At 38.5% G+C, this 23,685-nt stretch overlaps 2 protein-coding genes across 6 annotated transcripts in view; one reads left to right on the top strand and one right to left on the bottom strand.

The window, feature by feature from the left end:
* The window catches only part of Nrx-1 (neurexin 1), a 258,161-nt gene that overhangs the window by 56,913 nt on the left and 177,563 nt on the right, over window positions 1–23,685 (top strand). For all 5 annotated transcript variants that reach the window (XM_077425128.1, XM_077425127.1, XM_077425124.1 and 2 more), the window contains one exon: window positions 3,157–3,207. In XM_077425128.1, the coding sequence (XP_077281254.1) occupies window positions 3,157–3,207 (51 nt within the window). The remainder of the gene's footprint in view (window positions 1–3,156; window positions 3,208–23,685) is intronic.
* Window positions 1–23,685, bottom strand: part of LOC143907966 (uncharacterized) — a 137,278-nt gene that overhangs the window by 55,874 nt on the left and 57,719 nt on the right. The window lies entirely within an intron of this gene.

The following is a 23,685-nucleotide window of genomic DNA, read 5'->3' as shown; positions in this document are numbered from 1 at the left end:
ATAGCGACAAGAAATAGCATCCCGACGGCTTTAGCTGGCGAGAACGGACGAAGACGTATCGATTATCCTGCTCGACTTTGCGCAAACGAGACCACATCGCGACGCGAAACGTGATCGAAGATAAAACCACGCTTCGGTCCTAGACGGGATGAGGGAGTTCAAGTCTTCATTCTGAAACTTTTTTCCATCTTTCGAGGATAAAACTCCGGGGACGACTTAATCATCGCGAGAGGTGGATCACGAAAAGATAAAATGCTGTTCTCCCTTCTATCGGCCGTGAATCTGTCGGTAGAGGATCGGATTGTCATTCTCCGAAATTTTTATGCGTGCTCTCTGTATATTAAAGATTTATCATACAATGCAAATCTAAATGTAAACAAATATAATGAACGTGATATCTATTTTTTGTAAATTAAGGAGCCGTGGGTTACGTTTTCATTTATAAAAATTTAATTTTCTTCTGTTAATTTTCTAATTAATTCTGATTAATGTTAGCCACCTCGATTTATTTATCGTAATTATTTTACATTATAATTGTCAGAAAGACATCTATACAGGGATTTTAAATTATCTGACGGAACTATTATAGTAACGCGATATATATATATATATATATATATATATATATATATATACATATATATAATCGGAAGTAGCATGTCCTGGGAATATGGTGGGAATTTTGCCGGAAGCGGAAAGCAATTGCATTCTTCCGCGTCGCGACCGCTCGGCAAATCATCGACAAAACCGAGCGTCCTTCCTTCACGTCCTTCCCTCGTAACTCGTCCGCCATCCCGACATATGTTCCGAGTTTCTCAGGTCATATTTTTGACAGGAATATTACATTTTCCCAGAACAATGCATACCGAAGTAAATTTCATACAAATTTACATAAGTTTGTTTTCAACACAATTGTTTTATGTAAAAAGAGCCATGTATAGAAACAGAATCATGCGTTCTATTTTTTGAAGCTGCTTTGAAATTTAAGGCGAGAAGGGAAGCATATTTATTAATGAACTCTACTCATACTGAAACATACTTTTAAACAGGAACATATATGTATATTCGTGATTTTTAAATAAAAACAGATTAATTTAGTACTAAACAACTAAATTGAAAACTATTTATATAATGTGATATTCAACATCATTTTAACGTATATTTAAGTATGTATGAACGTTTGGTTTCGATTTAACTATAAGCTATGGTATAAAAACAGCTTTTTATTAAAGTTATTGACATGTAGAATAGAAATGCACTGTAATTACGAAATACCACTCCCGTTTATTACTTCCATATTGAACAGCAGAAAATAACGATGTCATAAGCTAACAACAAGAAGCCTTAATCGATTAATCACTCAAAATTCTATACTTGCTTTTACTGCAAATGTGTATACTCGCTTTCTCCTGGACGCGCATACATAATGGCGTCCGCAGTAAAACAACTGAAAGGGTTAAGAGTTAAGATCCAACATAAACAAAATAGTCAGCGATATTTCCACGTCGCTTCGCTTGGTTTGTCCGCGCATCGTGTTTGTCGCACGCACGACGCAAAACTCAGAAATCACGTATGAGCGCTCGTCACTTTTATGCCCGTCGCGATAAAATAATAAACCGCATTTGCGGTATCGCGGGTATGGTTGCGCGAGTCTCTCGCGTTTCGAAATGACGGCTTGTTTCGGCCGTCCGCGTAACGAGGGGACGGAAAAACCGCGCGGTTTCCTATACCATCGTCAAACCGTATGCCGTAATAAACAGACGAGCTGGATGAGAGAGACGCATCGAATTATTGCCACGCTAGCGAGTTCTGGGACCATTTTGTAGAGACGATATTTCGAGTTCTTTTCTTTGAGACTATAATGATGCGTAAACATGTTTCGCGGAAGTATGATTCAGTAGCGTTTTGGTGGATGAAACAATCGGAATTGTTCTTCCTATAGAGAGAGTTCGTAAAATATTTCTCACGTAATAGCAATAATATTTCTCAGTTTATTACTTATCTCTCGATAATTAATAATAACAATCTTCTAAAAATCCTGTCAGTTAGGAGACTTCTTTTCATTTGCTTACGTAAACACTTTGCGTACAATTATCATTATAATTTGCGCAGAACAGAAAAATTAAAAAAGTTTACATTATTTGTCATATTAAGTTATAGTTTAAATCAACAGGAATAGAATTATCCACGAGTCCTGTATTGCAGTTCAGAATTCCTTTGATTTGTAAATCTTCTCTGGTAATATTATGCATCTGCGCATAAACTATTGCAATGCACGTATGTACAACACTTGTAATATATTATACGAGTTAATAGTCACGATATAACTTCCGTAGCTATGAGTTTCTATGTATCGATCGTTAAGTTCTTTCTCTTTCTTGACGAATACGATTCCATAAAACTGCAAGTTAATACATTTTTCTGGTGATTCACAACGTTTATACGTTTCATGATAGTAAAACAATGAATTTTCTGCAAAAAAAAAAACTATCTTGTTCTTTTTCCAATTTTTACTACTAAGAAGAAGAGAAATAGTAAAAATTGGAAAAAGAACAAGATAGTTTCTTTTGTAGAAAATATTGTTTTACTATCATGAAACGCGTAAACGTTGTGAATCACCAGAAAAATGTATTAACTTGCAGTTTTATGGAATCGTATTTGATCAAATTTCATTTCGAATTTTTTAAATTATTTGCTGCACTCGTTCGCAAAAGTACGTGTGTATGGGTGTGTATATGATGCGTAGATATATATAAGTGTCCGCAGTTGAGCTCGGGTACGTGGGTTCACTAAACCCGAATGACTGTGCGAATCAGTCACCCCTGCGAAAGTCACAGCGTTTGCAGTGAAAACTACGAAGATGGTATCGCCTCGAATGCAGTTTATACTGTGCCATCTACCGTTTACTCTACCATAAAGCCAATCTATGTCACTTATATCTAGCTCTTCGCGCATGAAAATATTTATACAGCTACAGTCAATACCGAACGCAAAATCTCTGACTGCAGAACGATCTTTCTTAACGCTTCAAATTTGTTAATGGCGATTTTAGCTATATATTTGAAGTATAGCTGTTAAGTTATTCTATTAGTATTATTATTAGACGCAATTAGACAAATACGAACGAAATATTACACAGTATATTTTATGTTTCAGTGCGGTGGCTTTCCCTGCGTCGAGAGCACCAATAAACGCAAATCGCCGAGGGTGAGTAATTAGAACTTCTAACAAACCCTAGGATATAACCTAGGATATAATATTAGATCAGCATGTGTAACGCTAACTTCCAAATAGAATTATAGGATTAAAACGGGCTTAAAGAGATAAAATAACGAGTTCTTCTCGCTTCACCGAAAATCGTCACGTGCTGATAAATTGTCGGGTGTTGCACGAAAAAAAAAAAAAAAAAAAAAAAAACGCGACCACGCGAGGCAATAAGAATTGTCGTGGGATAAAGAGTTATTCGGTACGCCGCCGGGCTCTTTTTCATTTTTCAAATGGCTGCGCCATGAAACTACGCGAGCGATAAAGCCGGCAAACAGATTTCATGCACGAGCGAATACGCCTGCCTCGCGGGACCCGCCGCGCATATCGGCTTCTCGATCGGGCGTTGTTGTATGTACAACGATTTTTGTTGTTTTCGCCATGGCATTACCAATTCTATTGGTACCTATTCTACGCGATGCGGGATGACCGGGTTATGGCTAATATCTCGTAAGACAACCGTTATATAACCGCGAATATAGGCTGTATGCTGTGTTACGTTCAATCAAGTGCGCTCCGAATTTGTCACTGGCAAACAACATGGTTTCCACGTACATACGATTGTTAATTACGATCGTGTGCATATACAGACTTTGAGTCGCTGTCGCATCGATGAGCTACTAATAGGATTCAGGTAATTCGATTACGTAACGAAGATGTCGCGCCAAGTTGATCATAGGTGAGGAGAAAAATACAAGATATTCGCCCAAGTTTTAGCCAAACTTTCTATCGGCGTATATTACTAATTGCATTAAAAAAAATTTTTTTTTTAACAGAAAATATATATGTTTTCGACAGTGTATTTGCTCGTCTGCCGAAAATGTGGCGCGCTCTGTCACGCGGTATTTTCGGCGGAACAAATAAGCGACGCGGAACATCATTACGTCAGGGCCAAATCAGAGCAGCGCAAAGCTAGCGAAACGACGTATCGTTATTCCTTCCCATATAATGCGCGCATTGTACGCCGTGTAACGCAGTTATACGTATATTATGCAGCGGTATGCAAACGGTACCAAGCCGTCCTCTCCATCTCTGTTATCTCATCCTCTCGTCTCCTTCGTATTTCGTTCCTTGTCACGACATCTCGTGTGTGTGGAAGTCGAGTCTCTCTTAATCATGTAGCGGTGCGTATACATCCGTAGACGTATTACGAGTTGTTATGCTGCAATCGCGGCATGACAAATCCGCAGGAAGGGCAAGGAAAAAAGAAAAGGAAAATACTAAAAAAAAGTACACGCTGCGTTTGCTTTAGTCCGGAGATTCCGCTAAACGTTATTTTCTTTCATAATTCCATAATTTCAGATTTTTTAAGTGAATATCTCGACGATTTAGCTTCAAATTACAATTAAAATAACGTCCGCTTGTAACTGAAAGAAGTGTTTGATGTAAAACTTATTTCTAATTTTGTTGATAAAAACGTATTTAAGTTTGACATATTGTTTAATTTTCTGTATTGTGACACAGAAGGATTTACTGTAAAGTGGATATTAGATTTTATAAACTAAAAGAATTATGACATACGTTATAAATTAGTAAAAAAAAAAATTATGTACCATCTTACAAGTATCTCAAGATATAATGTATAGTGTGCATAATTTTGTTGGTCTTACAAGTTTCTAGACCTAATGTATAATGTATTACGCGTAATTCTAATTTTTAGGTCATGAAACTTTATATGCGGAGCAGAGTGCAAAGTTGCTAAAACAAAACTCGATGAAATATTTATTAAAAAGTTTAACGTCCTGGGGTTTTTTTCCAAACTTTACGGAACATATGCCGTGGTAGCGGACGGGAATAAGAGGAAGATTTTTGAACACGCTGCGGCAGCTGTCTACATATCGTTCGCTCGCAAATGAAAAATCTTCGCTGTTAGAACCTGATTCTCATGGTCCCTTTGTCGAATTGACACGCCGGCCATTTCAGACGACGTCGCATCGTCCGAGACGGTGGAAGCAAGCCATTACGCGCGTTTTCCAGCTCGTTCATAATCGCGTTACAAGATTCTTCGGGAGCCGTTAACGTTAACGCGATCGATCGCGCCAAGTGAATCGCAGCGTTCTCGGTGGGGTCTCGAATTATTCGTCGTCCGTGTAGAAAGTGGGGCGCAGGCAAGGTTGAGAATCGTTAGGAGAAATGAAAATAAATTGCCTGGGTGGGTTCTAAGTAGGCCGTTGGCGATTTGAGTGAGATCGGCGAAATGGCGCGCGATAAAAATCCACAGTGTTTGTTACGTCGTTAGACGTAATTGACTTCGCCCTCTCATTAGGTTAACGCACGTAAATTCACTTACCTGTTTTCTCGTTAAAAAACAAGAATTGCCTTCCCTGCAGTTGTATCGATTAATCTGAATCCAATGGGATATCAAAAAGATGGTATTCCCGGTGCTTTCGCGAGAAGCTTGAACAATCTTCATATAAAAAAAGTCTTAATGTCGCGTGTATAACGCAAGTCGGTGACAATAAGCTTCGTGATTACGAAATTGCAGTCTCGTTTGTTCGCGGGAATAGAAAACAGAGAAGACTCGGGATATTTGATATCCCTTTGCTCGCTATAATCTCGTTGAATTTCAAAGTCGAGGACAGTTAGCGAAACTGGCAAAAGAATCTCGGCGACTTCTCGAACTTCCTTCACGCGACTCAAGGAGACGGATGTCGAGCATAGCTTTCCGAGGAAAGTTAAAACGCAAGAGAAGGCCATCGATATCGAAGATATTGAATATGCCTGGATTATGTTTTGTTTAAAAGACATCGCGAGCTATAAGCTCCTTTATTTCATGGATGAGTTCGTATTGGCTAATAATTCAATTTTTGACATTTTATTTTTTCTCTACTGCAAAAGCCGAGGATTGAAGAACATAAAATATAAACATATGTTTGTACGAAGAAAGATTTACACAGTGACAAAATTGATGTGCAAAACGCATGTGCACGTTTTTAAAGTTGTATTTAGCATATAAATCATTTTTATAGATATTTTTTTAACGATGAAGACTCGTAAGAGTATCAAAATAATGAAGTTTATTGGAAAACCTGAGTGCATTGAAAGTAATAAGCTATTTTCTATCGCGAACTTTTCAATAATAAGAAAGTCCTTAATGCTGGCTGCCTTTTCTCCGTTTAAATATTCATTCATGCTCGGTGAAGTTCCCGGGAGAAAGGGCCTCTCAGTAATTTAGCGAATCGATTTAATTCCCGTCTCCCAAATATAAATAATCTCGCGAGATTATTGTTCGTTCGATGAAACTGTTAAATATTAAACTCAATCCTCATATAATACGAGATTCTCTCGTAAAGCTCCCGACTGCTGGATATGTCCTATATACAGATCTCACGGGACAAATAAAAACTCGTTAAATAATGTAGTAATATCCATTTTATGTTTGACGCTCGTGTCACAATTCTTCTCGCGTTTATTTTCATGCGGAGAAAAAATTATAAATACACAATAATCGTGAACAAAGCCATTTCGGCAGTCGATCGACGTAAGTCTCTTTTGCAGCTGACAATGAGCAACCGTTCATGACCTATCGCGTAATGGGAGCACCGGAATCACGATTTCGCGTTTTATTGTCGTTCTTTTTCCTTTGGCCTACAAAGCGTGATCGCGAAAGAGGTGATGTACCATGCCAGATGAGAAAATCGAATATCGATATGAAATTCTCCATTCAAGCCTACGCTCGTAAGAAACGTGCGATTTTATCTATTGGCCCGGAATATAGTTGGATTAAGGTCCGTGATACCACGAATCGAACTTAACGTTCCCGAAGAATATATCGTAATATAATGGAAAGGTTTCGCTGCGTTATCAATTATATATCGCTCTCGTATAAATATTTCATTTTTTCTTATACACCTGTCGTTTAAAGCCATCGAACTGCGAGTGAAATCATAAATCAGCTGTATATTTCTTCATCGTACTGATATTGATGTACTTTTTCTAACTGCAAACATAAATCGCGAATTATGATATAGGTAAAATAATTTGATGAAAAGTTGCTAAAACAATTGATCAAGTTTTATATTAACGTTACTTGATTGTTAATTGAAATTAATATAAAATTACATAGAAATTTCATATATTTTATGATAAAAAATTCAAAAACCGTGAAAAATTTCAAAGCGAGATTTTTACGTATTATTAGAGCTATAGGCTAAATTAAATTTTATAATTCATAGGAGTACATATATATATCTCAATATAATAATTGATTGTGAGCCTATTATTCAATTTTGTTTAACCTATTATTAAATTGCGTTTAATCTTCTTATGCTTGTAATTGTAATAATACCTACATCGATTTTAAGCAACATCGCGATTTTAACGCAAAGAATATATCGGGTGTAACGAGGGTTTCGGTTTTCCGCGAAAGTTATTTCTATATTATCCTTCTGCAAAATATGCCCACTGATGGTCGATGCGACAGAATGACTTCGGAATTCAATTAGCGAGCTGGCTGCAACGGTGGTGTTTTAAAACTGCACTTCAAAGTGGACACGTAATATCCGCTGGATCGATTAACGTACATTTTGTGTGTGTGTATATATATATATATATATATATATATATCCAATTCTCTTACATATATACATATATGTGTGTACATGTGTGTACACACACACACACACGTATATGTATATAAGAGAATTGGATTTATCACGTAACACCATTCGTTTTAAACAAACTGGATCAAGACTGTCGTGACTACCTTTCGCGTTCCCACATCGAACTGCTGGTTGGCGTAACGTGATAGCTTATCGATCAAAATAATATCTGTGGATGTTGCATAGATGATAGTACATGGAATGTAATACTCGATAAGTTAATTCGGTAATATTTCATATCGATATATTTCCTCTTTCGAGATATCTTGCCTGTTACAGATGGAAGAAAATGGAATATTTTATTCGTATTAGTAGCGAGATATACGACATCAAGCGTTTTTCCTGACGCACGTTTCACGATAGTGAAAACCTCGAGTTCTTAAATCATAAAGTCTTATGCTATGAAAAATTCTACTCGACATCGGTTAAAGAATAATCTCTACCGCGCTGACCCGGTTTCGGTTAAAAATAAGAAGGTCCACCGGAATACGCGAAACTTTAGAAGACGACAGATACCTATATACGAAGAAAATCTCTGGATCATTCATAAATTACTTAGCTATCAGACTGCCACAGACCATTTTGTCACCGATGCGATCGGGACTCCGTTCACTCTAGATTGAGATGAATCTCAAGGCGACGCAAATTAAATTCGTGCTTCATTATTCATCGTAGACGGCGGTGCGGCTCCATTAAAAACGTATTAGAGTCGTTCCGCGTACGCGAGCGTCGGTGGAAGAGATCTCCTTGGACAGATCTCTATAGAGAACGACAAATTCATTAGTGTGTAATCGTCGATCCTTCTTTTTAACTTGCTGAAAGTAACGCGTTTGTCATGTCATTCGTATCGGTGAATTTTTTCCCGCGGCGAAATAAGCGATAATTTGCGGCCGATACGTGCGGAAATATACATATATGTATTGCACGTTGTACGCGCGTTTGATTAAATAAATGAACGGAGAGGTTTTTCTATTTCGATTACCGATTAGCGCGCGGATTTATGCGAATTGATGAACCAATAATATACGCAAGGAAAAAGATGAAATAAAATCACGCAAATTTACAATCTGCAAGATTGAGGCGAAATCGTTCTGCCGATTTTATGTCGGTTGTTTTTTTAACCTCAGCCGTTATATCGTGCAGTTTTCACGAGAAATACGGAAGCAATCTCTTGCAATCAAGAAACGTAATTAAGGTATTATCCTCAATCATTTGATTCGCAAGAAGCGATGAAAAAAAAAAAAGAAACGCCACATTTTTCAACACCAAATTAAGATCGAAGTGGACGCGTCGTACACAATCAAGAGACCCGTAATATTAAACAAATTAACGTACCAATTTCAATTTGCTCTTGCGAGTTTTCATTTTAACGTGCGTTAGAGTTATCTATTAAATCATAATAATTGGACAAAAATCGATAAGAACAAAATGAGAAAAACGAAACTTGTGTTCGCATTTTGTGGTAGATATGCATGAGGAAAACAAGAAAAACGATGAAAAAAAGAACGGAATTGGACAATTAAGGCATGTAATATTTCTTCCACGATCAAAAACTTCCTTTTTCTCCAAACAGATGTTGTTAATATATGGAGCATGAGTGTAGCTTGCAGCTTCTTAATACTGCAGATGTTAGTAATAAATCTAACGAAAGGAGGTAAGACATGTACATCATGTGTGCAAATGCGACTGCGAGTTCACAGAGAGATGAGGCTGATTCTACAGGCGTTTGCTCTATTTTAACAGGCACTAACCGCTATTTCATTAGCGCGCATTCGGTGATATATGCGTGCGTTGCGAGCCTGAGAAGAACGTATTAATTGAGCCACACAAGGAACTTAAACGCATCCAAGGGCCAATCAGTCGAAATTATGCATTCCATTAATAAGGAGTCGAAATTTCAGCGACTCGTTCATTAAGTTTGCCTTTGTTAAGATTATACTTTTGACACGATTATACATATTAAATGATACGTATACCTTGTATGGTACAATATATAATATACAATCTCTCTGTATATGGATCTGTACAACAGATTTACTTTACACTTATTCTCAATTCGAGCAGAATTTTGAATACGTTATGTTACGTTAAAAATATTATTGTAATAAGTGATCAATATATCAAACACGATCTTCTATTACTCGAATAATTATTCGATGTTGCAACTCGTATGTTACTCTGCGTTCTTAATTCGGAAGTAACATAGACAAATTATAACGAAAATCGACGAAAACTTAAATAAATCGAAAACACGATTAATTTATTAAAATTTGTTTTTGTTTTTTTGTTGCCTCTTATATTGGGCGTATTTTACAGTTCTTCCTACGTCTATCTCCTCTTCCTACATTATCTAATCCTGATTTCTGCTTTCTTGTCAGTGATTTATCCGCGTCTCATACTCAGCCATGTGCCAAGGAGAATACTATCACCGGTGCTTTATGCAAACCACCGGATCCTCAGCATAATGTGCCTTGTAAGCTTGTCTACGGTTGTCTTACCTCTTACAGAAAACGGTGGTTAGACGTTGTATTTGTTCTCCTCTGCAGGATAGACATTTCTTGCAGTTCCGACGTTATAGTCTCAAAAGCACCGTCGTGTTTCTCGAACTATCGTATTCGAGCTTTCCGACGAATGATCGTAGATGAGTGATCGCGAATAGCTATAAGCACGATGTCTTATTATGTCGAGTTGATTGTGCTCGGTGTGCGAAGTTGGTACGAATTGTCCGCGAAGTGAATAGGGACAGTCGCTTCACCGTTTCTCTCTCGGCGGGATCTTCTATTCAATATTAATTTGTAGCTTTTTTAAGATAGATAGAATTGTTTAGGGATTTAGGCGAATAAAATAATGATTTTTTTTTTAAATCTAGTCTATGTAAAGTGAATGCTCTGTCTACGAGAGTGGATGTTCATCTAGTTAGTACGACCCTCATTATCGAGATTCACTTTATTAATTATAGAGGAATTTTTCCTTTATCTATGAGCATAGCGTTGCATTGTCCAGCTGGAAGAGAGAAAAATTTATGGGTGCATTGTTTTAACCCGCATCAAGACCCGCAGTATTCGAATATAGCTTTGACAAATCGGAGGAGCGTTCTTTGAAAGTACCGTGGCGAGAATCGAGCGGCCGAGTGAGGAGCCGCGAAGAAGTGGAACGGGGTGAAGGGACGGCGATTCCACTCCGTGGGTTAAGGACACTGAAATAGAGGACCAAGACAGTGGACCCGCGACAATGGGTCCGTCAAGCAATTGTGCCAGCCATGCCTCTTCGTGGGAGTTCACGAGATCGATAGAGACCAGGTCGCCTTTCATCGAAAGGAGGTCCAGGTTGAATATCGCATCGCCCATCGCACCATTATACAGAACCGAATAGTCCGAGGCAGTTTCGTGATTCCCGCGTGCATCGCGAGCTCGAGTTTGACGTACTTGAAATTAACGTCGCGTCGCTCGTATGTAAAATGCAAAGCAGAATGTGTCGGAAAGTTCGCGCGTGTTCTACTAGACGATGGTATTCTCTTAAATGCATATCGCACAGTGAGTTGCAAATTTATGCAAGAAGATCTACGTTCTTCGGTGATTCACGATTTTTCCATTACGCTAGTCATCAACACTTAGTTAGCAAGAAGGGCGAGGAAGGGGGATCGACGAAACCGTCGCAAATGCAATTATCGCATTTTTACTCCAAAGAAATATTCTCGTTTAATATTTAGTACTTGTTCGGTTTAATATCTTGTTAAAAAAAAGTTTTAACTTTATTATATAATATATTAAATCTCTCTCTATTTTTGCGCAACTCTTCTTTTTTAAGGATCAATACTGCCAGACAGTTTCTTACTGAAAGTGCAAAGATCGCACACTTCTTGCTCATTATGCTTGGCACTTTTCGAGTCAAACGCGCCTTATTATCGCTTCAAGAGGAAGCCGGAGATTTTCGCTCTTCCTCTCCTTTCTCTGCAAGCGGACCTGCTCTCGAGAATTACTTAGAATCGAATTGTTGCGTTTATCTCCTCTCTTTGTGAGATAATTCCCTCTTCGAGGCTTCCTTGTATCGTTTTGCTTTTCATCCACCGATCTTTGTTCTCCCACTCAATGAACATTCAGTTGAATGCTGCAAGTTGTCAGCGTCTAACAGTCATTGTAATGATATGGCTTGTTGACAGAATTGAAAGGCTTTATAAAAAACTACGTATTCCAATATCTCGAAGTTTTGTTCCGCCAGAGCATTGAAACTTTTTACAAAGAAGTGTCTCGTCAAAGACGTGATTATTATTATATATACGTAGGTCGAGTAATAGAAAATTGAAAATTACATATCTTAGGCATATTATTTACAGAACGTTATGAAAAATATAGAATGATATATAAATGTAATTTTATATTTATATATCTTTGTATATTTTTCATAACGTTCTGTAAATAATATGCCTAAGTTTACTTACTTTTAGTAATTAATAATTTTTAACGCACATATAAATCTGGTCGAAGAGTTACATTTAGCAAATACTTCACATTGATTTTAAAATTCACTTTCATTATTTCTTTTATCAGTTTATCTAGTAAATTTGCATAATATAGCGACGAGTATCATGGATGTGTTACTCGCGAACGCAAAGGCAAACGCAAAACGATACCGTAACTCTATTAATGCCGCGTCCCAAGTCATCCTACGGTCTTCTTTCAAGCGGAAACGCGGCGAAGAGGTGCCTTGCGGAGGCGCTTCGCAGAGGTAGATCGAAGTGAAAAGGAGATAAGCAAGTTAAGACGAAGAAGAAGAACACCTATCCGGGAATGGTGGGAAAAAAAGAAAGATAGGAGAGTGCCTCTTCTCTCCGTAGACGTCGGTTCCTTTATACCATCCACATGCTCCTCCTCCGTCGGGTCGTCCCGCTTGCACTCGCTCCATTGTCTTCGGAGCACCGCAAAAGGGTTCCCAAACACGCCCCATCCCGGCCGACGTCTACTCGTCTACTCTTCTAACATCTCCCCGCCTCCCTCCTCCGGGATCCAAGATGAAAATAGGTTGATGCTCGAGAGAGATCCGAGGAGGTCGCGCGCGGCTTGGAGGAGGTCGTAGGTCGTCGAGAAGTCGCGAGCTTTCAGCGACGTGTGTTGTACGTGTGTGCGGGTGTATATATGTATGTGGTGTGTGCGAGCATGCCGCTTGTGGATTATCGTCGTACCGCTATTTTAACGCTTGTCATAGCTGCGCTGATATATATGCCGTTGTCTTAAAACTCTTCGAAATAAAACGGACGATCTCTACTTGGTGTATCTCACGCGCGAGAAACTGAATTATTGCATCAATTAAACTTGCGAAATAAACTTATAAAGACTAATCTATCATTTTTTTCGTAGTTACATGCACGCTGCATTTTTTTGAACTTATATAGTATTCGAATTAGAAATCAGGGATGATGGACAGAGAACTAGTAAGTTTTCGTTGAGAAAGTTGAAACGCGTTTTTGGAAATATGAGAATAACTTGCTAAGAAAACTTGTTGCGTTGTTCACATTAGTATGTTGATATATACAATTTCGATTACACGACAGATTATGATACACAGCTGTCTGACGTTATAACGGTAAGACGTGATAAATCTAGCACTCACAGAAAAGTAGCGAGAATTTGATTCTCTTATAAGAATGTAAAGTAATGAGGAGAGAACGTGGCGAAATTGAAAAGTGACGCTACACCGTCGGCGAAGGTCTCTCTTTAAAGGGAACTCAAGCTATCCAGAATCCACGAAAGAGGCGACGGATATACGTCCGTTGGTTCGATTCTGCCGGTGGAACGTCCCGGATATGAGTTACTGACCCGTGCATAAATGGACGTTATGAATTCTTCCAAAGAATATTCATCGGAACCGAGGCATGGCGCGGAATCGCCGTGGCGTGTCGTATAGAGGAAATCGAGTATGAGCCGAAGGGGCGATGCGCCCCGACGACGGCGTTAAGGTACCCCCGCGAGCAGCGGAGGGAGCTTTTCTATCTTGCCGTGAGATCGAGAGGAAATCTTCGGATCGTGGAAGACGGGGGGGGGGGGAGATTGCCACCCTTCCAGGACGGGAATCGGCGAGAGAGATAGGCGACGGGGTTGCGCGCCCCTCGTCGAGGCTCGTCGATGAAAATCGCGCGATTTACCCGACCGCGCCATGCCTCTGCGGAATAATGGATAACGTCTGGAATCCTCCCCTCACAATATTCGCTCTCGAGGCGTGCTCACGGCTCGAGGAGAATAATCAAGCGTATCTGAATGCGCCGGCGCGGCGCGGCGCATCGAGTCGGTCATCCGACCAATCGAACGTTTTATCGACTTTCATTTCTTTCGTGGACTAACCCTCGTTTAAATAAAAAATTGCCGAAAGTAAAACACCTCGGATATACTTGCGATTCTTTACTTTCTAAGGGGAGAAAAAGGTATTTAATTCTTTGCATGGGTGACGAGATCAATTCGTCTTTCGCGAGAATCTTTCCTGGAATCTTTTCTTGAAATTTATTCCATCCAGCCGGAAGAGTGGTTGGATGAAATAAAGAAGTCGTCCTCTGTCTGCCGCTGTCATCTTTTTGTTCCTTCTCGCATGTACTCGTCTTCTTAACTCGCTTATCTCCTTTTCTATTCGATCTGCTCCATTCACAAAGGGATTCGCGCTTCTTCCGTTTCCCTGCTATACGCTCTCCCAAATCTTCTAGTCCACGGTATTCTACCTCACGGTGTATCGATCCTTTTTCATTTTTATTTCTCTTTTATCTGCTATGATCAAAGAAGTTTCGAGGTTCTCTTGGGGACTTCCGCGCATTTTGCTACGTCGCGACGAGACAGCGAATACTTAATATCGTTACTGGATATTCATAGATAAATATGATCGATGAAAAATGGAACAAATCCAGTTTCATCTCAATTTAAACAAAAATATTTGGCAAAAAAAACTGGACGCTACAAAAGGACTACGCGCACGAATCTTTTGATTTGTGTTTTCTTCTATAGTTACGCAAACTCTTTGATATGTCATATATCTCGAAAAGTGTTTAGAGAAAGAAGATCCGACGTCTTTATCTCGAAATTATGCGTAGCGAAAAGCTATGAGAGATATTAGATGCATGCGTTACATTACGGGATTAGAATCGGTATTACAGTGACATTATCGGGACAAAGAATTCGTCCGCGATTACGTCGTTCCAGCATATTGTTTCGTACAGGCGACAACATCTATATATTATATGAAGTTAAATCGATTATGCGACGCTTTGAGCGGGGTATTATTTCATCAACACGAACTAAACGCTCGTCGTCATTGTGCTTGCATGGAAGACCATGTCAAAGGCGACGAGGGCGATCACCTTAATTAAGCGGTTACTGGATTGGAGCGATAATACCTGGGACGTATAACCGTGTATCGATGCATCAATATCCTCCGATGTAGCGTGATCGATGGTGCAGTGAAAATCTACATCAAAGAAAACCCCGTAACAATATCTAATTAACGTCATCTTTGCATGCAATGCAGGTGGGCAACCCAAATTTCCCCATTTGCTTGCTATTTTGCAGCGTGAAATTTGCCCGATATTTAGGTATCCCTTTGCGCGCAATCGGATAAAACCCTTGTATCCTTCACCACTAGGAGTTATGCGAAGTAAATTTTTTATATAAAATAAGCTCCCTAATTAATATCACAAGCTTTCTAATTAATTACAAATAAATAATACCCTGCTTTTTTCACAGTAAATTTTTTCCGAGATACTTTTATAATAAAATATAGCTTGCGTCTGTATAAGTTATATATTTTTAGACTAATTTAATTCTACACTTTCTCTAGCGCGACAATCTTATAAAAAAAAAAAAAAAAAACAGCATGTTCTGGATTCTAATATTTTAGTTTTCTCACCATCTTTCCACTTCTTCGTCAAATTCTTATTTTCACACGTTAGACAGTATTCTCGTTGCTCGTTTTCCAAGGACGATGTCCCAAGTATCGTTCAAAGGACTCAATAAGTCGGTTGTAAGGACGCCGTCTGAATGACCGCGCTGCGGCGGTCTGTTTCTCGGTCTTGCCGGTACGCTAAGTTCCATTCAGCCGTTTTCTTTCAGCGCGTCGAGCCGATCGAGGCAAGTTTCGCGAAGAAGGGAAACTGGGAGCGAGCAGCGACAGCAACGTCGGGAAACTTTCAATTACGTTCGCGTAGCATGTCGGTATATCCCGATATCCTTCTGGTCCCCCGGCTCGAAGTCCTTTAAGCTCCCTATCCCCGGGGGATCAGGTCCATCTGATTACCGGTAATGGGGTTGTGTTTTAAGCCACCTTCGTAGTCACGCGGGGAAGCGAGGAGCGCGCGAGAGGCGCGCGTCTTTCTTGCTCAATAAGACCCGGGGATAGTGCATTGTTCTTTTTCTCGCGTTCGCCGGATGAAATTCCAATCTAGTTATACGCGCGATACCGATCGCGAAGCGTGACGGAGGACGATTTAGCGCCGGCACGATGTTGCGCCGGATTGTAGATGCATATTGAGCTACGTTAGGTAATGATCATTTGAGTTCTAATATTTTAACGAGAACCTCGCTCCATCTTCTGCATTTGTCTTCTACACCCTGATTGCAAAACGTATTACGTAATAAAATTTTGTACATTATACAAAATTTTATTTCTATTAGTAGGATGATGTAGAGAAAACATAGAACAATATTATAGGCGCGGAGACTGAAAGCAATTACTATCGATCGGATACATTAGGTACAGGATCGCTGTACCTATTTACTTTGAGCCTGTAGCGCCGAATCTGCCGACGTTCGCCGAAAACTTGCATCGCACTGTCGAACTGCCAATAAAAAAAAAATAAACTGGTTCTCAATTAATTTCATCGACGCGCTTGTGTGTGACACATGATCGCCTATTCGTTCACGTCGGAACTTCCGTGTCTCTTTTACATACTTTTTGCCTTTTCCTGCTGTTTTTTCGGCTTTTCCTATCGCTTTCTGATTCATTTTACGATACGTTAGCCAATTTCGCGGTCAAATAAGCGGGAGGAATTTTTCGTCAATTATACCAAAATTATTATCGCGAATATTCGTACGATGAAAATCTGCCGTACTTCACAGCACATTGAATGCTTTGTTAAACGATTCACTTTTATAAATAAAAGTGATATAAACTAAGTGGTCGTACGTACAAAATTGCGCAGATAGAATCGGTATCTTTCTGACCCATTTAGCTCCTATTTGATATTTTGCATAAATTTACAATTATAATTTTGTGAAATTTGATAACCAAAACCTTAACGAAAATGCAAACTTTTGAAACCGCAGAAATTCAATAATTTATATTAATCGATTAATTTATATCAATTTCTTGGCAATGTAAATACATATAAATCCACATATTGTATTGAATTAGTTTTCTGCAGTTCTCATCCGGTTCTATTCTGAAATGAATTCTATTTTATTTTACATGTAACGTAAACGAGCAATACACGTAAACGAGCAAACGAATAATACAGAGTACTGGTTTCAAATTTCATGCCTGAGTGAACTCTGGTTGAAACTTCGCTATTCGAATAACTGTCTCGGGAAATGTACAATTGGAAATAATTCTTAGGACATTTGACAATTAGAAATTTCAAATGCAATACTTACATCCAAGAAGACCTTGTTTCTTTTTCGGAAACAAAATCTTGCTGCTCAGTTTCGATGAAATATTGAAATCATTTTTCAATTGCCACGAGAATAAAGACCGCACACCTTCGAATGTGACGTTTTTAGTTATTTGTATCCTTTTGAGAAACATACAGAGATACTGAGAAGCACGTGTGCTGTCAGTTTGCATATGCAATAGCGCAATGCGGTTTGAGAACAAATATGCACTTCAGGACAGACAGTCGACGCGAAGCTTTATGACGTACCGTACCAAGGACCGACATTGTTGGTTTGTTACACATTCAGCGACTGGCTCGTTAAAGATTTAATCTTGACAGTTACGAAATGTTCTTTATATAAGATCTGCTTCGCGATGACGCAAGTAGTTGCGTCTTCAAGGATCACTAAAAAATTTCTATCGACTGTCAGTTTTTAACACGTTAACAATCCACATAAATAAAGATCTATAATATCACGATGTTTCGCTTGATATGATTATTTAAAATATCTTGCGGATAAAAATTATTCTTTTTGCAAACCAGCTATATCATAAAGCTTTCAGCGCATTAGACAGATCTAATTTCAACGAGAAAATATATGTACCTGGTGTATTTGCACAAAAAGCAATAAAAACGTATGACAGTTTGTTATAAAAATTGGCTCGGCTAATTGTACTAATGAGACAGGCGAGAAACATTTTCATTTTAAACATGTATGGCGTATATAGCTGTTTACGCAACTATAATGCATATTCTCGTACATGGATACATGATGGGTTTGCATAATGTTGCGTATTAAACGACTTTGAAATTGCCTGCGGATTAACGCGGAGATAACGACCCTATTCGCGACTTAATCCGCGAAATGTCTTATAACTGCGATAACTTCTCGACGTCATATTTATTGTAGTCGCTCGGACTCCGCTCGCGCTCACGTGAAAAACACCCGTAAACAGAGTTTAGGGCAGTTCGTTTTTCGCGTAACGGTTTTCCCCGAGGAAAATAGCTTCCTTAAGCGCGTTATGCTGTAATTTCGCAGCAACATTTTCATCCTTATTCTCATCTCGCGACATTTCGCGCCGCGTCGAAACTACGACGCGACGGCCAGATTATCCGTGAGCCATTTATTTACTTTTACGAGGAACGAGAGAAAATTCATTGCGTGCGACTACCGCCGATTCTTTCCGTCTACCGCGCACCGTATGCCTGGAGTTCGCTGAAATTGAATCGCGCTAATTAACTACGAAGAATCGGCGAGTCGCCGAAGCTCATCACGAGTTTCCCTTGTTGGCGTACCTTGTTAGCGGCCGCAAACGAAAACACGGGGCGTTATTAACACGACGGATTTTACGGACCACCTGGAAATATTGTCCTTGTCGATATCCGCTACGTTGGAAGTGCATTTTCCCGATGAGCTCGCTCGAGGACTTTTTGCTTCTTCGGCGTCGCGACGGAGTAGAAATTACTACGGGCTTCGGTTTCACCGGAAATAAAAAGATCGCTCGCGAACACGGCGAGCCGTACCCGGTGTTGCGAAATAGTATGTGCGATAGCGGGTGTACGTATATGTTGTGCACGTGTGTTGCACAGCGGAGGCGGTAACAGGTGGGGCAATGCGGCGAAAATCGTTGGCGCAATTCCAAAGCGGTTTTTACGTCCGTCCCCTTTTCGCTAGCTGCCAAAAATGATTACACGGCCGGAGGGAGAGATATCGTTCGTTGCATCTAAGCTCATTCTTAATTATCGTTTATCGGGATCTGGCAATCCGTTGCCTGAATAAAAAGAATTTTACCAGCTCTTCGCAGTGATTTTACGTGAGGTGAAAGACAGTGTCCAGTGTCATGCTACGAACGCAGTTTCTATAAACGTAGAATTTCCATTTTCTTTCCGTCTGTAAGAAGGTTGTCTGAAATATTATCAAGTTACCTTTTGTCCTATAAATTTTGTATATGATTTATGCTTCTTCTTACGACTTTTGTGCTGACAAATCACGAATAAAGATAAAGATCGCAGTAATTTCTAATAACAATTAAGAAAGACTTTTTTCTTTAATAAAGCAGAAGGAAAATAATGTTCTAGTTGTCGTTATATATATGAGCAGTATTATTATAATCATTATTCAATGCGTCTTTGACGAAATATTCAGCCCTACCGTGAATTACAAAATCCTCGTAGGCGAGAGAAATTAACCTATGTAAACCTATGTAAACGTACGCTCAACAAATTTGCGGTGATAATTACGATGCGACCGGGCAAAGATGAGTTTATCAAAGGAATCGTTCGTCGCTGAAGTATAGAAAATGTTACCGCACCAATACAAAGGCGTGCTACTCGCTTGATCATACGCTACCAACTGCCGCCGGCGGCTTTGCTGCTAGCGCATGATTTGCATGTAGAGTACGAATGGAGCTCGGTAGATGAGTATACGTTAGTGCATCTGCATACGATTATGCGGCTACGTGTTGCTCTAACTGCCGACAGTGCCGACAACACTGCGGCGTCTGCTTACCATTTTGTGCGTCATTCCAAAAACTGTCAGTTATGAAATATGTCGAGTGCGGCAGCCAGGATGTTTCATTCTCAAGATGGAATATCGATGCGACAACGTTTTCCTTTTTACCCGTGAGTAACATTCAAAAAAATTCATTTTTCACGGATAATTTAATGAATCATTTTCTTATTAAAAAATATTTTTCTTTCTAATTTTATTCGTGAGAGCCTAGGAGTAAGGTTAAAATTTTTGACCGTTTCTTTCGTGAACGTTGTAATCGAGAAAATTAACATTGCGGTTCACCAGACCGATATTATCCTTAACGACGAGAAAAAACATATTACGTCCGGAGGGTTAAATTGAATTACTTAATTCAACGGTCGGATGCGTCGATTCGGTGCACGCATTAGTAGATTAGTACTTCAGCGGTTCTCTAGGCGAATTCTGCATAGGCAATAGTTAATACCGTGTGATCAGCCGACGATTGCGCTTTTCTGTTTGCGCTCGCATTACGTTGCGTACACTAATAGCTCGCGCGCGATTTTGTAGTCGAGTGCGTCAGCGTTTCGCGAATCGTGCCACGAGCACCAATACAGAACGCGCGACAATATCATAGCGAAAAGCTCTCTACCCTCTCTGCGATAAGTGAGAAAGTGTGTTCGCACGATATCAAATACGCGTGTTTCCGCCGTGGGCCCGTTCAATGCGAGGAACGACCCGATGGCTGCACGCTTCTTTTGTCTTTTTAATGCGCTTTGTCGCGGATGCATGTTCCGCGATATCAATCGCATAAATAATGCAGCTTGCACTCTCGATACGATGCGCTCGCAAGACCGAGACTTTTATCCATTTTTCTTAGAGGCACGAGACAAGGCCGAAGTATTAGCTTTTCAGTAGAGTAAATGGTATTTCGCGGAATTTATTTCATCAATGTGTGTTTGTGAAAATTCGTATATAACTTGAATACAATTCTTGTTATTTGTGTTTTTATTTTTAAAAGTGAGGAAGAGAGAAAGAGTATTTTTATTTTATATTTCCATTTCAAGCATTGCTTGTGAGAAAATTATTGCGATAAAAAATATAACAATTTTTTTTATTTGCCAACTAAATTGTCGTAACAAGTTATATTGGTCGCATTCACGGATACAAAAATTTTCAGATTGCTGAACTTCACTACTCATCTCTCTCTCTCTCTCTCTCCGGTAAATAATTGAAATAAATTGACTTTTTTAAAATTATTTTTCTCAAGGGGCAGAATTTAACATGATAAAAAATCAGCTGTAATGTCGCTTTAACTAATATTTTTGTTTAATCACGTGAGATTTAAATTATTTAGTTATCACAAGCTATCACATATAGATATCGATGCAGCACGTGTGTGTGTTTGTCGATATTTTAATTCGCGCATTAAATGATTTTATTCAGTTGATAATCGACAAAATTGACGCTCGTGTTTACAGCGTAATTACAGACAACGTTATTTCATGCCAGATGTCGGTTGCCACTCACAATTTAATTTATGAAACATAACGCGAGCATTCAGGTTGACTCGGGTTGACCTGTGCATCTGCCGAACTATGTAGATAATTTCTGCGAATAAACGCACGTTCTCTGCTCTCGACACTGCCCTCGACAAAAATTTTGAGCGTTAATTGTTATTATTACTTATAGCCCGATATTATTATTATTTTTTCGCATTATTATTACTTATAACGCAAACAATGCATCGTATCGTTATTTATAAATGCGTACTGTTGGTAGAGTACGTTTAAATTCTATTAATTTTCTGCTTTGTTCGTACTGATGTTACTGATGAATTATTAACTATCCATTAACCAGTTCTATCAATTTCAATTGTTTTGGGAATAACTGGTTTATTGGATATGTGATTCTACACCATTTCCGTTTTCCCCACCTCGCTGCAAATACCTGTATTTATAAAGTGCCGTGTACTATCAAATCAAACGCTCTTATAAACAAATAAAGCGTATATAGAATTGTAAAACGCTCGAGAAATAAAAGCGTCGATTTTTAGTCTAGCTTGGCTCTTGAGAGGTTGAACGCAGCGCGTCTCGCATGTGACAGCATGTTAATACGAATGAACAGAAACAGCGAGGACAGCGGGAGATTCGTAGGCTCTCGTCTCTTTATGCAGATGCGCGATATGAAGTTTTAATTAAGGGAATTTATGAGCCGCGCCGCGACGTTTAACGGTGTCACGGAAGTTATCTCTCGTTTTCCCCGCACGTTTTGTTCCTCCTTTTCGCTCTTCAGCTTCCCACTGTGATCTCAGACGTTCATTCCATACGTCCATGTTTTCTCGAGACCTACTGTCAAAACTCAAAACACGGAATGATTTTCAGAGCGGATTCATAAGATACTTTCGTAATGAATATCAATATCCCAATGAAAATTAAGTACTGAATTTTGTTACAATACTGTGTAGTATGTACAATAGTTATTCAATTCGAATCATATACATCACAAATTTTTCTCGAGCAACATTAATTGCTAAAAGTTAGTATCACATAAATTTAAAAATCATAATTAATAAAAATTTTATTTCTTTTTTCTCTTCCCGTTTTTTTTTCATTTCTCTTCTTTTCTAAAAGAAATATAAAAGAGATTAATATGTTTGTTTTCCAGATTCAAATTTCTTTGTTACAAAACTTGGTCGGTTTAATTTTCCGCTTTTTATTTTTGCTTTTATTTTAACGAAACGCGTTTTCCAATGGACAGTCACGTGGCATGATGCTCTGACAGAATGAGGGTATATATATCCTGCTAGCTTGTCAGGCGTAAGAACGTGGGTCTTCGAATGAATGTCTACGAGGCATAACAAGGATACGGACTGGAAGGAAAGTGGGCGTAAAGCAGACTTTGATGTAGAGAGGGAGGATTTCGCGGTTGGCTTGGATGGAGCAGAAATAACCACTGTTCTCCTCTCTTGTGGCATCTTTAAGCTAGATCTTATAAACTTAAATATAATAATTAACTTTACATTTATAATTTACTGCACAAATATTTTTAAACTGTAAATTTTATATTTATGTTTGCTAAGTATGTTTGGTATTTTAAGTTTTTATATTCAATATCTATGAATAAATTTTCATACGTGGGACGACACTCTTATAATTTTATACGTTTTATTATATTTTTCATTATATAACTTGAATAATGAATTAGCGAGCTTATCTTTTCATGCAAGTTGCTACTCTTTTATCGAATATCGTTGCGATTAGAGATATACACAGATGAGATTTAGCTTTGAAAATTTTTAATTAAACATAACTATATTTATAATTCTACATTTAAGTTAAAATTTTATACGGCAAAAACGAAACAACTTATAGGAGCCCTCTAAAAATTTAATTATAATCATGTATTTTTTATTTTTTATTTGTTTATTATGTTTTATAAAATTTATTTTACATCAAAAAACAGTAGAAAAATTACAATAAAATATTGTAGAAAATACAATTCAGTCACAAAATGCAATTTAAAAAATATATATTATTTTTAAATACAGTTAAAATGCGTATAATAATATAAAATTTTTACGGTTTATATATGAAACATATCTGTAACTGATATTAATATATGAAGATTAATTACATTTATTACTATTATATTTCGAGCTGCAATAAAACTTATTAATAATTCAAACTTCTAAAATGTAACGTGAGAAACCGCGAAAAAATTATTAA

Source organism: Temnothorax americanus, unplaced genomic scaffold (genome assembly GCF_048541705.1).
Source record: "Temnothorax americanus isolate GAGA-0224 unplaced genomic scaffold, ASM4854170v1 Scaffold9, whole genome shotgun sequence".
Taxonomy (NCBI): Eukaryota; Metazoa; Arthropoda; class Insecta; order Hymenoptera; family Formicidae; genus Temnothorax; species Temnothorax americanus.
Note: the sequence above shows the minus strand (reverse complement) of the source record. Positions and strands in the feature narration are given on the sequence as shown.